The 18,029-nt window shown below is 38.6% G+C and overlaps 1 protein-coding gene and 1 non-coding gene across 24 annotated transcripts in view; both read right to left on the bottom strand.

Moving 5' to 3' along the window:
• CCDC158 (coiled-coil domain containing 158) overlaps positions 1 to 18,029 on the bottom strand; it is a 130,090-nt gene that overhangs the window by 53,606 nt on the left and 58,455 nt on the right. For 20 of the 23 annotated variants that reach the window (XR_001910607.4, XR_013533069.1, XR_004740862.3 and 17 more), the window contains 7 exons: positions 17,424 to 17,906; positions 11,959 to 12,148; positions 7,081 to 7,233; positions 5,054 to 5,166; positions 2,844 to 3,002; positions 1,458 to 1,550; positions 777 to 902 (listed from right to left, as the gene is read on the bottom strand). Coding sequence is in view for 18 of the 23 variants with exons in the window: in XM_035293494.3 (XP_035149385.1) it covers positions 777 to 902; positions 1,458 to 1,550; positions 2,844 to 3,002; positions 5,054 to 5,166; positions 7,081 to 7,233; positions 11,959 to 12,148; positions 17,424 to 17,906 (1,317 nt within the window). In the remaining 5 variants the exon portion in view is untranslated. The remainder of the gene's footprint in view (positions 1 to 776; positions 903 to 1,457; positions 1,551 to 2,843; positions 3,003 to 5,053; positions 5,167 to 7,080; positions 7,234 to 11,958; positions 12,149 to 17,423; positions 17,907 to 18,029) is intronic. The other 3 variants (XM_017970479.4, XM_078367045.1, XM_017970481.4) reach the window with 2 other exon arrangements.
• On the bottom strand, positions 6,310 to 6,415 carry LOC118152555 (U6 spliceosomal RNA). The gene has a single exon (XR_004741306.3). It is a non-coding gene; the product is annotated as a U6 spliceosomal RNA (small nuclear RNA).

The raw sequence follows: 18,029 nt of genomic DNA, 5'->3' as shown, positions 1-18,029 counted from the left end.
TTCTATTGTTGTGTGATAGCTTATTTTTCAATGCTGACATCTTAAGTATGTGAAGGACTCTATTTTAGTCATTCAAATAGTACATAATTGTCATGTAAATGTTACAGGTGAAATAGATTACTGGTGATCCTGTTGCCATATGTAAGATAGGACTTTTAACTAATTTAATTGGTTTTCATGTGTGATTTATGGAATGCCTTATTTCTTAACAGTTGAATAATGTTACAAGGGATTTGTAGTTCCAGAAATACATATCTTCAGAGAAGAGAAGGCTTGAATTTTACATTGCACATATTTTTTTTTCTAAGCATTAAAAGTTTAAAAGGTTAAACCAAAAAAATTCCAAAGTTTATAATATTTTAATTAAAGGGAATAAAAGTATCTTGCAATTAATAAAATTTTCATGTTATAAATAAGTTAACAAAAAACCACATATAGTAAATAATTTTCATTTTGGTAGAATTTTAAATATACTACCCACTTGCCTTTGGCTTTGAAGTGATGCTTATTTTAGCCATCACTATTTGCTTTGTAATCTGGAAATGCTTGTGATGGAAATAACCAAAGAATTGAAGATAAGAAAACACCAAATAGTAAAGAAAATATATTTATTCACCTGGACTCCACTGAATTTATAGGAAAATGTACAAATCTAAAATCTAGTAATTGAAAATGCTATGAATATAGAGATACTACTTTTTAGTGCAATTCTTTCCAATTTAAAATTACTTACATATATGTTATTTGCATAATGGATCATAAGATTGGTTACTTACATGAGACAGGAAGCTGGTTGTGGACTGGGAAGATGGTACATTAGAATGAGAACGAGTAACAGATGCTGGCTGGAGAAGGCGTGGTTTCATTGAAGAATTTGAGGTGTAACCAGGGCCCTGAAGTTCCTGGAAAACAATACAGAAGTGAGGAAAATAACTGCCAACCTACAACTGTAAAGAATTATGAAATCAAAATGTATTTTTTGATTTCAAAGGCAAAATCCATTACTGAGATTTTAAAATGTGTTTGTCACTTTAAAGTATACTTCTTAAAATAGACATATATTTCAGTGTAAAATGTACTATTTTTAAAAAACATGTTTTGTCATGTAGATTACATCACTTTTGCTAATCCCCAAACAAGCACTTAGGGTTTTGTACTTGCTTGACTCTGGGGCATGGAAAACTCTTGCTTTGGGTATTCCCAAGCAGGTACTAGTGAAACTTGATTATATTTCACTCACTTATTTTAAGCTAAGGATAGTGATGTTTCTATTTGTTACCATATAGGAAAAGAATAGGTATAGTATGCAACAATGTACAGATCTTATCACTGCTATTAATAGTATCAGGTTATGTTGAAATATACTTGAATGTGTATCTAAGGTACACAAAAAAATATAAAAGCATATCAAACAAAGGCATTATTTTTGCTTGAACTACTATTCATGATGACCTTACTTTTATATCCAAAGTGTGTTGAAGTTTTAAGCGGACTGATTCTTGCCCCTGACGCTGTATTATATCTTGACATTCTGCAAACTGCAAAGATGCCTACAATCAAGCAATCATAAATGGTTTATCTTCCATTCTTTATCCACTTTTATTTTATTAACCTATAAATGCAGAGCTGCCATCTCTTCAAGGAATCTTCCTGCCCTTCTACCAAACTATTACAATGATCTATTTATCTGTTTTATTCAGTGAACTGTGTGCAACTGGAGGCCACGTTTTTAATCCTCTGTGCTGCCAGCAAATACATAGCTTTCAGTATGTGAAGGGCACTGAAAACAATGAATGAACTAAGGAAAGAGTGAGGAAACAGCTTTACCAACGTATAAAAATTTATATTAAAATAACTACAACTGTCTCGGTGCAGTGTCTCATACCTGTAATCCCAACACTTTGGGAAGCCAAGGTGGGCGGCTCACGAGGTCAAAAGATCAAGACCATTTTGGCCAACATGGTGAAACCCCATCTCTACTAAAAATACAAAAATTAGCTGGCATGATGGCATGTGCCTGTAGTCCCAGCTATTTGGGAGGCTGAGGCAGAAGAATCGCTTGAACCCGGGAGGCGGAGGTTGCAGTGAGCCAAGACTGCACCACTGCACTCCAGCCTGGTGACAGAGCAAGACTCCGTCTCAAAAAAACCAAAAACAAAAACCCACAACTAAAATTCATAGAGTCAATATAGCATGTTTTAAGAAACAAAGGTAACAGAGGCGAGATTGCAAATTCTTTTATCTAACCATAGGCCCTGTTTTCTTAGCAATCAAGGATGGTTTTGGTAAAATTTTAGGTTTCCAGAGTTTCTAGGTGACAGGAGAGATATTTATTTCTCTACAATAAATGGCAGTGACAAACAGTATCACTGATCCTTCTCATTCTTTAAGCTGTGTTTCTTGTCTGCACTTTCTGGACCCTACAAAGCGCTAGTCATAACATTAATTTATCATTTTATTGACATTAGTAAGAGACTGTGTTCTATCAAACATCCAAGTCAGTTTTTGGTGGTAAGTCAGGTGTTCACGGAGGCATTTGTACTTATTCAGGCCTCTAAGGATATCAGGAACATCTTATATCTTGGATCTTACTGCTCCTCTGACTATGTTAGCCTGAAAAAGAAAACTTAGCAAAAAGTAAGCATTATGATTACATTTTAAAAGTCAGAAGAGCCTTCTCTATAGGATAGAGTTTTCCTTTGTGCTAGGTGATTGGGATACAATACAAATTGATAAACTCAGTTCCTATCTACATAGAGCTTTTGTTCAGAACAATTCTGTTTGGTTAATAACTAAATAATTATTTAGTCAATAATTACTTTATATGTTTAGTTAATAATTACCTTATCCAGAGCAACTTCCATATTAGTAACCTTTTCTTTTAAATGGCGTTCCTGAGATCTCAGAACTTCCAGCTCCCCAGCCATTTTATTTTTTTCTATGGCAACAGTATTCAATTCCTGGCTGAGTTTACTCTTCTCTTCTTTTAGAAAATGTTTCTCCTACAATTATATGGGAGAAAAATATCAGAAATAACCTGCTGATGTAGATGCTGAAAGGTGATGGAAATATAAAATTTTTATTTAAAGGACCCTGAACTAGATAAATTTAATTCATATGCCATTTAATTGTTTCTGAGTTGGGGTTGGGAGCTGCTGGGAGATTGTTACTATATACTTCCTCTTATTTTAATCACTACTGGTTTATTACCTCTTTCTAGGCTTATAAATCTTTGATAAAATCTATGAAATAGGAAATAACTATAATGTCATAAAAAGTGTTTTAGTGAATTGGCATCAAATAATCATACACCATATTTTACTAAAATTTATTTTAAACAACATAAGAGATTGTTAAAGATGCATTACTTGAAAGTTTAATGAATTTCTATTTTGTTTCAAGGTTGAATATTCATTTCACAAATTCCTTCTATAGACCCTATGACAGAAAAATGTATAAGACATATAGTTCCTGCCCTCAAGTCACTTAACAGCCCAATGATGACAGTGAGTTTACTGATACAATAGTCTCTGCTATTAAACAACATTTCAGTAAAATTAGTTCATCCCTCCATAAAAGCACTATGGAATATGTATACAAAAACAATAAATGTATAGTTGTCAATTAAAATACAGACATCAGTTTGTTGAGTCTACATTTCTTTAAATATGTCTTCATAGTGAAAAACATTTACCATAAATAAGGTAGAAGGTGTTGCTACTGTAACATGCAAATAAGTTTTCCTTTTCTGATTAGATTAGGCAGAAAAGGCTTCAGAAAGAAAGAGGGATTAATTGTATAGGTTTTCTCCTTTCTGTGTGGAGGGAATATCATAGAGCTATAATGAATATTTTCCTTTAGGCAGGTCAGGTGCCTTTGCTGAGAGCAGGCAGTAACCTTTTAAAGCCCTAAGTATCATCAGGGAGGATAAGCACTGCTTTGGGTTCCCGAAGGCAAAAAAAAAAAAAAAAAAAAGAGAAAGAGAAAAAAATGAATTCAGGGTAAGAGAAAAGGAAGAAAGAAAAAATGAGAAAGAATAAATATAAATAGAGAAAGAAGAAATAAGTCTATGTGATAAGGGGTATGCACAAATATGGGTTTGTACTTGTTAATATTTAGTTGCACTCAGAAGTATTTTGGCAGCCTACGATGGATAGTAAACTAGTAATTACTTTGGTTGCACTTATTTTCTACTTGTCATTTGCTTTTTCACCTCTGTTACAGTCAGTTCTGTTATAAATCTTCTGTTGAAATATACATTTGTTCCAAAGTGATGGATATATCAGGGAACATTTGAGCATTAGGCAAATTTCATAGTTGCTTATTCATGAATGAGTCTCATTCATGAGAAACACCAGTTCAATGCAGAAAACTCAACCTAGCTAAACACAGCTGCATAGGAATACACAAGAAGCCTATATGCACCCTCCTCAAACACTCACCTACTGGTTACCTCATCTTTACCATGTATTGTAAACCACATCCATCTACATCTGGTGTTACAGGAAACTCTCCTACCCCTCCACAATAACATACAAGCTGCACATATACTTAAGAAAACTTCATGCCATTTTCAGGACAAACAGCTATACTTATCGTTGTATTTATATATCTCTTAACAATTTAACATGTGTAAAACTGCTATTGTTTTTACTAGGTTTCTATTTTTTATGTGTCATTAATGAAATTTGTTAGTGTGGTGCTCCTAATCTCATTGTTCTCATAGGTCTTGTGGTTTTTATTACAAGATTTTGCATAGCACAGTGATTTTTAGGAACATGTATGTCACATTATAATGGAACTCTCTGTATTTTGTTTATAATCATTCCTTGCCTCTACCAGGAATGTTCTGCTTCCTATTTCCCACGTTTAAAATCGTGGCTGTTTTTCAACATCCTGCTTAAATGCTTTTCCAGGAGCTTTTCCCTTGTTCACACAGAAATAAGCTTTCCTTTTCCCCTTGCACTTTGCATCCCTGCGTCATCTTATTCTGCTTTGTGGTCTGTCCAAGGGTGAACATGTTGGTTTCCCCAATCTGAGGACAGCGACCCACCTTATTTGCATTTGTCATTGCCTCTTCCAAAAACTGTATCTTGCTCTGAAGGGCATCTATCTGACCTCTTTTGGCTGTGATTTGCTTTTGCATCCCCATTGCCACTTTCATAGCTGGAAAAAAAGAAAAAGAGGCAAACTATGCCTTAGGTTCTCAAGTTTGAGAGACTATGGTAATTTGATGGTTAAACTTTATGAGAAGGTAACAAGATCGATCCTCCAAGGTACCTGGGCAGTTTCAAGGGAAAGATCATGGACAAAGGTCTTCGGTTTTCATAATATTGGAATATAATAATGTTTAGCTACTACTAGAGATTTCTGAGCTGGAAAACATATATATAATCATGTTTTGTAGGTTTTAGCTACTGGGATTAATTTCATTGACTGTGATACATTGCCGCCTTTCCAGTAATAACAATAACACTGACTAAACTCATACTTACACATGTAGGGAAATATATAATATATATGTGTGTGTATGTGTATAGATATGAGGCTGTCACATAAAGAATAATATATATTGTATTATTACTAAAATGATTTTTCTACAAACTCATACTTAAAATACTGCACAACACATCTAGTATATCTTTTTAAAGGGTCCAGTGATATCACAGGCTCTTCCATTTTTATTCTCATAATTGTTGTCATGTGCTTGGAACTCACTACCATCTCAGTAACCAAACTGCCAGCATAAGCATGTCTGACTCCTTTTTCTTACAGTCAGCTGAGGAAAAAGGTTTGAAAATGCCACAGCTTTGAGTCTAGTCTGACTATAACTTGGAGGCTAAAAAGAAAAAAAAAATGTACCATTTATTATAAACAAGCTATCGGAATGAAAGGTGTGACTTCTCATTAACAAGATATAGTTCTATCTAAACTGTCAAAAACAGGGTTAAACAGACACTATATTGATTTTATTAAGAGATTAAAAGGCTGACATCATTTGCTCACCACTTTGAAGAATTATGGTCTTATTAAGTGGATCATGGTTGGCCTTGAAAGGTAATTTTCTCAAAAATTTTTTTTTATTTTAAGCTGACTTAATAAATAAAATCAAGAATCTGAATGAGAATACAAGGGCTCTCTAGGTAACTTAATGAATGTAATGTCCCTGGGGTGGCTGTGAAGATGCCTGACAGTGAGGCAGCATTGCTGTCTGGAGAGCAGAGGCAGCAGACCCTCAAAAGGCCTCTCAAGTGACTTCTCTAAACCCAACAAATTTCTCAGTGTTAACCAGCAAAGGGCCAAACCACACAAAATATGAAACACAACAAGAATTTGTGGTCATCCTTGCACTGAGACTATGGTGATCTTCTTTACATTGTTCTAATTTTAGTATATGTGCTGTCAAAGCAAGCACAAAAATAAATCTTCTGACGTTAAAAAATATTGAGAAATGGAAAAATGTATACTTTAATTAGATAAATATTAATTCTTATGGTCAGCTAATATGTATGGTCTTATCAACAATTATATGAATAACATGAACTGGAAGATAACCTTTTTACCTCTCTGCATTAGTATGGGCAGCAAGGTGAAAACAGAGTTAAGTCTAGGTGGTGAGAAGGGTCCCCTCATCTAACAATTCAATTTCCAGGATTCCTTCCCATTTTTATCACAGTGAAGGAATCAATTACTGCCAACTAGCCACAGACCTACAGTTTATATAATGTACATGTTGAAAAATAAGCGGTTGAATAGAAATTAGTGGTAACCTATGTTTATATACTTAAAAATAATTACTTGACATTAATAGATATTGAGATCTATTAGAAATTACTGAAATAGCCACAGGAAAGGAAAGATCCAGATAGTTTTGGGATTAAATTAAGCCCATGGCAATTTACCTAAAAACAATTAACAACTGCTACATAACATCCATCATTAATACCTACTATTATATACTTCTCACATCATCTAGCACTGTGAAAAGGTGGTAGGTAATGTACTTGGGTTTGTGTTTTAACAAATTTAGACCATTAAATTAAAAACAGAAGAAATAATTTAAAATGTAATAGCGCATACCATGACCATCAGATCCTTCCATTGACTTTAATGTATTTCTTGTTTGTTCTAGTTCAGACTGTGCAGATTTTAATTGCACTTTCAGCTTATTTGTGGTCATTTCCATTTCTTCACTTTTGTTTCGGAAATTCTTTTTTAAGACTTCATATTCCTCTATACAAATGTAATAATCAATGATAGATGATTACTTTTTTCTATCCCATTGTTATGAAGTATATTTTATTTGTAATTAATAATCACAGAATTTTAAAACTGGAAGAGAACTCATTAAATTACATCTTCATTAGTTACAGAAATGAGATGCACATACACAATTCCAGGGATGACTCTTTCTTTTTAATCTGCTTGGGTGGATCCTCTTTCTCCTTTACCTACTTATTACTCACTGCTTTCTCCCAAACACTGTAATTAGTTTGCAGTTATTTCATCTTAAACCTTCTTCTTGGATGACCATGCCCACTACCATCTGCCGGTTGATGAATCTCCACAACACTATAAGTAACCTGAGGCTGCCGTGTATCTTATCTGACTTACCTCCAGTAGATGCATGTACACCTATGCTTATTGCAGCATTGTTCACAATAGCAAAGACTTGGAATCAACCCAAATGCCCATCGAGGATAGACTGGATAAAGAAAATGTGGCACATATATACCATGGAATACTATGTAGCCATAAAAAAAGATGACTTCATGTCTTTTGCAGGGACATGGATGAAACTGGAAACCATTGTTCTCAGCAAACTGACACAAGAACAGAAAACTAAACACCTCATGTTCTCACTCATAACTGGGTGTTGAACAATGAGAACACTTGAACACAGGGAGGGGAATATCACACACTGGGGCCTGGGGGGGTGGGGGGCTACAGGAAGAATAGCAGAGGGTGGGGGATTGGGGAGAAATAACATTAGGAGAAATATCTAATGTACATGATGGGGCGATGGATGCAGCAAACCACTACCATGGCACGTGTATACCTATGTAACAAACCTGCATGATCTGCACATGTACCCCAGAACTTAAAAGTATAATAAATAAAAAAAATACCTGGCACAAACTCATCATTCCATATACTAGAATACACACACATGTGTGTGCGCACTAATTTTATGTATCTATTTATATAATTAGATTTACATATAAAAAGAGCAAAGCTCCAGCTCCATTTAGCCAGACATCTTCATGTAGATGTCCTCATGCCACCTGAAACCAACTGCCTCACAGTGACTACATCACAATTTCCAGCCCTCAAGCTGCCTTTCCTTCTGGTTCCCTCTCTAAGTTGCTGTCATTGCTTTTCCAATACCACAAACTAAAATCCTGAAACCTATATTTAATTCCTCCAATCACTAAGTCCTATCAATTTAACCACCAAAAATATTCTTAATTCTTTCCTTCCATTCTGACTGCCACTGCCTTAGTTCAAGTCCTCATTCTATTTATCTGAGACTACTGCAAAATCCTCCTTAACTGCTTGGTCTGCCTTTCTTTTCTCTAATTTACTGCTAACACAGTCCATCTAAAATCTGATGATAAAAATCTACTACTTAATATCCTTTGCAGGCTCCACATTGCCTGGCTCTACCTATCTATTCTGCCTTATTTCATAGCCCTCATTCATTTGTACTTTTGCTCCAGCTAATACATTTGAGGTCACATTTTGATATTTCATGCCTTCGTGCATTTGCCCATAATGTTCTCTCTGCCTGGCATGTCCCTTGCACCTCTTTTTCATTTGCCAAATTCCTTTCCCTCTTTCGAATGTAGTGCAGACATCACTTCCTACAGGAGGTAAATTCTCTGTCCTCTGTGCTATCTTTGTACTCAATACACTTTCACTGTGCCCCACCCATTTCCATCTAGGCTTATCTTCCCACTGACTGTGAGCTTCACTGTGGGCTTTCCAGGTTCTATCACAGTGTCTTGCATAGTAACGCTTAGTAACTTCTGGCTTTATGAAGTACATGATATTTCATACCATACTAATAAGGTTTGGCTTTGTATTCTGGCCCAAATCTCATGTCCTATTGTAATTCCCAGTGTTGGAGGAGGGGCCTCAGGGGAGGTGACTGGATCAGGAGGAAGGATTTCCCCTTTGCTGTTCTTATGATAGTGTGTGAATTCTCATGAGATTTGGTTGTTTGAAAGTGTGTGGCACCTCCCTCTTTTCTCTCTCTCTCTCTCTCTCTCTCTCTCTCTCTCTCTCTCTCTCTCTCTCCTTCCTACTACTCCATGCAAAGATGTGCTTGCTTCCCCTTCACCTTCTACCATTATTGTAAGTTTCCTGAGGCCTCCCAGCCATGCTTCCTGTATAGCCTGCAGAACTGTGAGTCAATTAAACCTTTTTTCTTCACCAATTACTCAGTCTTAGGTAGTTATTTATAGCAATGCAAAAATGAATACAGAAAATTGGTCCCAGAGAAGTAGAGTATTGCTGTACAGATAACTGAAAATGTAAAAGCAGCTTTGGAACTGGGTAACAGAGATTGCCACAGTTTGGAGGCATCAGAAGAAGACAGGAAGATGTGGGAAAGTTTGAAACATCTTAGAAACTTATTAAATTGTTATGACCAAAATGCTGACAGTGATATGAACAATGAAGTTCAGGCTGAGGAAGTCTCAGATGGAAATGAGGAACTTATTGGGAACTGAAGTAAAGATCACTTTTGCTATACTTTAGCAAAGAGACTGGTGGCATTGTGCCCCTGCTCTAAGAATCACTGGAACTTAGAACTTGAGAGAGATGATTTAAGGTATCTGGCAGAAGAAATTTCTAAGCAGTAAAGTGTTCAAGAGGTGACCTGGCTGCTCCTAAAAGCCTATGCTCATTTGCATTAAAAAAAAAAAGGACCTGAAGCTAGAACTTATATTTCAAAGTGAAGTAGAGCATAAAAGTTTGAAAATTTTGCAGTCCGACCATGCAGTTGAAAAGAAAAATCCATTTCTGGGGAGAAATTCAAGGCTGCAGAAATTTGCATAAGTAAAGAGGATCCAAATGTTCATAGCCAAGACAATGTGGTAAATGCCTGTAGGTCATTTCAGAGACCTTCTCAGAAGCTACTCCCATCACAGGCCCAGAGGTCTAGAAGGGAAAAATGGTTTTGTGGGCCAGATCCAGAGCCCTGCTGCTCTCTGCAGCTTTGAGACATAGTGCCTTGCATTCCAGCTGCTCCAGTTCCAACTGTGGCTAACAGGGGCCAAGGTATAGCTCAAGATATTGCTTCAGAGAATGTAAGTCTCAAGCTTTGGCAGTTTCCATGTGGTGTTGGGCCTACAGATGCACAAAGGGCAAGTGTTGAGGCTTGGGAGCCTCTACCTAGATTTCACAGGATATATGGAAATACCTGGATGTCCAGGCAGAAGTCTGCTGCAGGAGTGGAGCCCTCATGGAGAACCTCTACTAGGGTAGCACAGAGGGGAAATGTGGGGTTGGAGCCCCCACACAGAGTCCCCACTGGAGCACTGCCCTGTGGAGCTATGAGAAGAAGGCCTCTGTTCTCCAGACCCCAGAATGGTAGATCCACTGACAGCCTGCACTGTGTGCTTAGAAGAGTTACAGGCACTCAGTGCCAGCTGTGAAAGCAGCAGTGGGGACTGTACCCTGTAGAGTCACAGAGGCAGAGTTACCCAAGGCCTTGGAAGACCACCCCTTACATCAGCGTGCCCTGAATGTGAGACATGGAGTCAAAGGAGATTATTTCAACACTTCGAAATGTAATGACTGCCCTGCTGGGTTTTGGACTTGCATGGACCCTGTAGCCTCCTTGTTTTGGCCAATTTATCTCTTTTGGAATAGGAGCATCTGCCAGCAACTAACTTGTTTTGATATTACAGGCTCATAGGTAGAAGGGACTTGCTTTGTCTCAGATGAGACTTTGGACTTGGACTTTTGAGTTAATGCTGGAATGAGTTAAGACTTTGGGGGACTATTGGGAAGGTATGATTGTGTTTTGAAATGTAAGAAGAACATGAGATTTCAGAGGGTCAAGGGACAGAATGATATGATTTGGCTCTGTGTCCCAACCCAAATCTCATGTCCTAGTGTAATTCCCAGTGTTGGAGGAGGGGCCTTGGGGAAGGTGACTGGATCATGGGGACAGATTTCCTCCTTGCTGTTCTTGTGACAGTGAGTGAGTTCTCATGAGATCTGGTTGTTTGAAAGTATGTAGCACCTTCCCCTTTGCATGCTCTCTTTCTGGCTCTCTCTCTCCTGCTGCCATGTGAAGATGTAATTGCTTCCCCTTCACCTTCTACCATGATTGTAAGTTTCCTGAGGCCTCCCTCTGTACAGCCTGTAGAACTGTGGGTCAATTAAACCTTTTTTCTTTATAAATTACCTAGTCTCAGGTAGCTCTTTACAGTAATGCAAGAAGGGACTAATACACATAACAATCATAAACTGGAGTGTTTCACTGTTTAAGGTAAGGCTGTGGATTTTTCCTTTCAATAAATTCACATGTCTGTTTTTATGTCATGCCATTATTCAACCTCTAATCAAGCTATTTGACTCAAAAGACTCAAGGTTTCCACTTCCATAAAAACAACTGTCTGTGCAAACAATGCGATTTATGCTGAACACCTGTTTTCCTTTTGGAAGCCTGGAACCTGGATACCTCACCCTTCTCTTGAAAACTCAGTACAGATTTTCCAGTACACTGAGAGCTGACTAAAGCTCAGGTCAGTAAGTGTAAGATGTGGGAGCTCTTCATGAGAACTATGAGATTTTGTGCTATTAATAACTCCATGGGGGCAGCATAGCTATCCATGTTTGCCATGTGAGTGAAATACTCTTCTTTTGTGATTGTGCTAGGGTCTACATTGGGCTTCACTGATAAGACTCTTATTTTTTAGCAGGATTTGAGCTGAAGCAACGTACCTGAAAGACTGTTTAATTCATTCCTACTTGTTTTCACCTCATTTAATAATTGATCTCTCTCTTGTTTGATGTCCTTCACTGCACGGAGCCGCTCAGAGCCTGCATTCACCAGCTTTACCTTTTCCAGCTCCAAATCACTCACTCTGGCCTCAAGCTCCCGGATCTTTGCATCTTTTTTATCTTTTAAGATCTAAATATATGAATAAATACAAAGGATAGATACAGACATAAAAAATAGGCACATGTATAGTTACAATTGATATCTGCTAACACAGTTCTAAAATCTGACAACAGTCTCCTACTTAATATCATTTTCTGGCTCCTATCTGTGTTCCATCTATATTTATTTCCTTTTCAATGCTTCTCAGTACACTAAATTTGTATTGTATTATAAAGCATCAATAGAAAGTAGGAAAAATATTTCACTTTCTTTTAACCTTAGATGTCAATTCCTAGTGTTGCTTGCAACAACATTGCATTAGTCCTCTTCTATCTCCATTCATTCAAAAAATACATATTGAGAACCTTCTTTGTGGCAGGCACTATTTTACATGCAAGGGATATAGAAGCAGTGCTATGACTAGGGTAATGAGAGTGAGGCAGCTAGGTGAGGGCCTCCAACCTGGGCACCTCACTTACCTTACCCTAGTCCTGGCCCTGGATAGCAATAAACAAAACATGTCTTTGTCTTCATGTCCTCCTCTAGTAAGAAGAGAAGAAAACAAATATTTAATATATCAAGTAAGAGCAATGGCAATAATAATAATAAAAGCAGGTGAGGGGTACAGAATGAATGCAAGGGAGGGGTTGCTACTTCAAGTAACCTGGTATGCAGAATGAGTTCACATAGCAGGTTTGGGTGCCCTCCTTAGAAAGACCTGCTTACAAGTTTTGCCCTGGGCTGTCGTCTAGGAACTTGGATTTTGGGAGGCTTCCCACCAACCTAACTAATAAGAGCAGCTCACTGTGCCTAAACTGTGCAAACAATGTGGTTTGTGCTGAACCGCTGCTTTCCTTCTGGGGGGCCTGGAATCTGGATACTGGCCAGGCAGAGGGACCTGTGGAACCAATATCCAATATAAAACCCAGGCACTGAGCTTTAATGAGCTTCTCTAGTTGGCAACAGTTGACAGGTGTTGTCACAGTTTCTGCTGGGGGTGGGGGTGGGGTGGGAAGTAAGCATGTCCCGCATAACTCTACTAGGAGAGGGCTCTTGGAAGCTCATGCCTGGCTTTCTCTTGATTTTGCCCCACGTGTCTTTTCCTTTTGCTGATTTTGCTTTGTATCCTTCCACTGTAATAAATCCTAGCCTCGTGTATGACTGTATGCTGAGTCTGGCAAGTCCTCCTAGGGAATCATCAAGCCTGGGGTCGGTCTTGAGGACCCTGCCACAGTTGGCAAGAAAAGGCCTCTCTGATGAGGTAGCATCTGAACAGATGCTCCGTATGCTCAAGGAGCATAAGGACAAGCCACATGGACAGCCTGGGAAGAGCTCTGGGTATAGGTAACATGTCTGGGGAACAGCAGGGACATCAGTAGGGCTGGAGTGGAGTGAGCTTGGGGTAAGTAGGAGATGAAGTCAGAGAGGGGCCAGGGGAAAGATCAGGTTACTAAGAGGCAATGTAAGAACTTGAGCATTCATTCTCAGTGAGTCAAGAAGTCCTTAGACAGTTTTGAGTATGGGAGTGATGTAGTGTAATGATTTAAAAATACGACTCTAGGTCAGGCACGGTGGGTCACGCCTATAGTCCCAGCACTTTGGGAGGCCAAGGTGGGCAGATCACAAAGTCAGGAGATTTGACACCATCCTGGCCAACATGGTGAAACTCTGTCTTTACTAAAAATACAAAAATTTGTTGGGTGTGGTGGCGTGCAGCTGTAGTCCCAACTACTTGGGAGCTGAGGCAGGAGAATCGCTTGACCCTGGAGGCAAAGGTTGCAGTGAGCCAAGATCATGTCACTGCACTCCAGCCTGGTGACAGAGCGAGACTCTGTCTCAAAAAAAAAAAAAAAAAAAAAGAAAGAATGAAAAAAAAACATACAACTCTAGCTCTAGTATGAAGGAAAACAGTGGTTGGCATGGGGATAGGAGAAGCATGGATACCAGTGAGAAGGCAACTGGAAGAGCAAATGAGAGAAATGGGAGCTTAGACTGGGGTGATTTGCAGTGGTGAAAGTATCTGGTCCTTTGAATAGAGTAGGGGATGTGAATATGACAACTCTCATTTGGCATTTCCGACTAACTGTCAGAAACCTCTAGTGTGGCATGCTTCTGCAAACTCTGACCCAAACATTCATATTCCTTTTTCACAGAGGGCTTTCCTCTGCAGTCCTTTCTGACTCTTCTCTAGTAGAGGAACTACCATGTTGCCAGTCTAAGTCTGAACTCAAAAGTCACCATGTCTTTCCCTTTCCCTCACCCCTCACATCCAGCCGTTCACCAAATCCTGCCCAACCTCCAGATCTGGACTGCCATCACTTCTCATATGGATTGCCACAGTGCCTCCTAACTGGTGTCTCTCTGTGTTTGTAAGGCTTCCTACGTGGGACCCCTCTTTTCCCAGGGTGTATGTCTGTGTTGTATAACACAATACGTGCACATGACTCTGAAGCACCTGGAATGTGGCCAATCTAAGCTATGTGCTGTGAGTGTAAAGTACACACCAGACTTCAAAGATATTGTATAAAAATAAAATAGAAAATATCTTGGTGATCTAGGAGTTATATTGATTATAATACAAAAACACCATGTTTTGAATATGAGCTAAATAAAATGTTATTAAAATTAATTTCAGATTTCATGTGTCTACTAGAAAACTTAAAATTATATATGTCATTTACATTATATTTCTGGTAGACAGAACTGACCTAAATCCTTCCAAATAAGTGCCATTTGAAAAAAATATTGACTTTCTTTGGTCATCAGATTATCTCCCCAAATTATCTCCCTACTGGCCTTAGTACACTGGCTAATGCAATCTGACTGCTATAGCAGCAGTTTAATTGTGGAGACCAAGGCTACATCTGAAATATAACCACGTGACAAGCTTTTGGCTGTTCAAAAAGGATTGGTGGGGAGCTATAGGCTTGTCTCACTGCCGACCTGTGATAGGTTTGTGCAGTAAGAGCCCTAATCTGGGTTTTTTGATCCCTGCCTAGCCATTCCTGACAACTGTCACACTAAAACCAGCTGGCCTCATGCAGTAAGGGATGGGGAGGGCTTTCCCTGGGACAACCTGAGGCATCACATCATACACAGGACGAATGTTGCTCCCATTCTACCTCTTGAGGCCAGCGGATAGAATTCAGTCCTTTCTTAGTATTATTATGTATTTGTTTTTAAAAAGTTCTAGCTCTGAGGACCCATAGTGATTGAAATGAGTCACTCTACTTCTCTGCTGTCAGTACGTGCAGTATCCACTCTGAAGAGGTGACAGAAGCCAGGAGAGAAACCATACCTTCTAGGGCTACGATTCCTGCTCTGTTTTCCTTACTGGATCACAGAGGGAAGTGGATGTGGCATTAAAAGTTTTAAATTTATGTTCTTTGTATCTTTGTGAAACTCTACTTGCCTAGGAAATTATTCCCTGAAGCTGCTCCAGCTCCATATTTAGGAAGTGAAAATTAGTTTTACTCTCTCCAAGCCACTTCTGCATACTGATGCCAGATTAATCCACTTCCAACACTGCCTTTTTCATGTAACCCCCTCCTTCCTACCCTCAAACCTGTAATATCCCCCATACCATCTCCAGGCTAAACTACAGACTAGGCTTCTCCCTGGCTTGAAATGCCGTCCTTCCTCCTCTTTGCCTAGTATTTGCCTATTTCAGGTTCCCAGATCTCTTTGAAGCTTTCACTGGCCCTCTAGTCACGAGTTTCACATTCCTCTGAGGCACTAACATAGATCCTGATGGATGTTCTCAGGACCAGCAATGTCCACATCATCTGGAAACTTGTTCAGAAACGCCAAATCTCACAACTCATTCTAGACCTACTGAATCAGAAAGTCTGGGAGCAGGCCAGCAGTCTATGCTTTCAAAAGCCCTCCAAGTAATTCCAGTTCTCACTGAGAACCACTGCACAGTAGGCTGCCTAGGTTCAAATCCCAAAGTAGTGCTGCTCTCCAGCAAGTTAATCTCTCTGTGTCTCAGTTTCCTCAGCCATAAAATGGGATAATAATAGTGCCTCCCTCATAAGGTTTTGTGAGGATTAAATTGATTTAATTTTTAGAGTGTAAGAGTGGGATTCTCCTGTTTGGAGCCTTAACACACTAGCCATCCACTAGCAATCTTCCTAAGCAAGGCAGAACAAGCATCCTTTCTCCTCTGATACTCTCTGCCCTGCATCACGAACTTGTTCTAAGGGTTTCAGTGTAGGTCTGGCCATTGAGAATCCTTTCTATGTCCCTTTTCATGGTGAGTTTGGCCATTTAAAATATATATATATATATATATATATAACCAAGTAAAAACTTAAGTAATAGAAAATTCTATTTTTTAATGCAATGAACTTACTTATTTCCACAAGATGCATAATTATCTATTGCTGTCCCTATTTTTAGAAGGAGGAAAACTGGCATCTACAATACATGTGATTTGTCTCCTACTACTCACCAAGTCAGAGATAAAGGTGACATAAAGCCTATGAAATCAATTTTTTTAAACCCATTAGATCGTGTTACATTTTGATAAGTATTTACCAAGCACCTTCTGGATGTAAGGCACAAAAATATGGGGCAGGGGGTACAAAGACTAATAAGATGTGTACCTTGGTTGAAGAAGTCTACAATATTTAGTGAAAAAGAGACACTGCTATGTAAACACACACACACACACACACACACACACACACACACAGAAGGCAATATAGAATGTGATCCAGGTTTTAACAAATAAAGTATGAGAAAGTTCAGAAGAAGACCAAAGCAAGGGAAAGAAACTAATATTTACTAAATTTCTTATATAAGCCAGAAACTATTAATAGGCTCAATACTTGATTCATACTTTCTGATTTAAGCCTCATAGTATACAACTGGTTGTTGGGGTTTTTTTGGTTTGTTTACTTTTTGGTTTGGTTTTGTTTACCAGAGAAGCCAAGATTCAGCAAACAGTCCAATGTTTCACCATAACTAAGTGACGAGAGACAGGGTTCAAATTTACATCTGTCTGAAGAGGAAGAAAATACTTCAAAATGTGGGATCAGGAAAGACTTCAGAGATTTTCTGATTTTTATCTTTGGTACCCATTCCTTGAGTTTTGAGGCATTTTTGAATCACCAATTCCTTCTGTAATCTGATAAAAGTATGTAACCTTTCTCACAAAAACACACATATGCACATAAAAACAAATACTTTCAGTTTCAGAGTGTCCACAGATACCAAAAACCACTTTTCAGCATAGGTCATACCTGCTCATAAGAGAAATGATATTTCAGAAGTTAAACCACAAAAAAAAACCTCTACAGACCTTAAGTTCCTGTAGTTCCAGCCGCCTGTCATTAATTTCTTTCTCCAGCCGAGCTTTTTCTACTTGCATAGCTCCAGCAGTTCGTCCATGCTGGCCCACCAGCTGCGTCATGTTCTCAACCTGCTGTCGCAGAATCTCGATCACCTTGTCCTTCTCTGTCATCTGCAGCTTGAGGGCCTCGCATTCTGTCTGCACATTTCTGAGGTGATCCCCTTCATTTTTCAAGTGTTGCAGCTCCTGCAATTTCAAGTCCACCCGGGAGCGGAGCTTTGTGATCTCTGCATTGGTAGCCTCGATGGCTCTCTCTTTTTCCTGGAGAGAAGTTGTCAGGTCTGATATTGTCCTCTCTGAGCTCTCCAGGGTCATTTTCTTGGCTGTCAACTCTTCTACTACTTTGCGCAGCATCTCTTTGGTGGATTCAAGCTGAGCAGTCAAGGAGGATACTTTTTCTAGACTTTCATTCTTTCCTTGAATTGCTGCCATCTGATTGTGAAAGAAAAGAGAATTTCATAGATTTGGAAGGATAGGTATAGGCAACCTCAAATGATACAAGTTAACCCAGAAGCATGAAATAATGAATTAGGCAATGTTTAATAATTTTTTTTT

Source organism: Callithrix jacchus, chromosome 3 (genome assembly GCF_049354715.1).
Source record: "Callithrix jacchus isolate 240 chromosome 3, calJac240_pri, whole genome shotgun sequence".
In the NCBI taxonomy this organism is placed as follows: Eukaryota; Metazoa; Chordata; class Mammalia; order Primates; family Cebidae; genus Callithrix; species Callithrix jacchus.
Note: the sequence above shows the minus strand (reverse complement) of the source record. Positions and strands in the feature narration are given on the sequence as shown.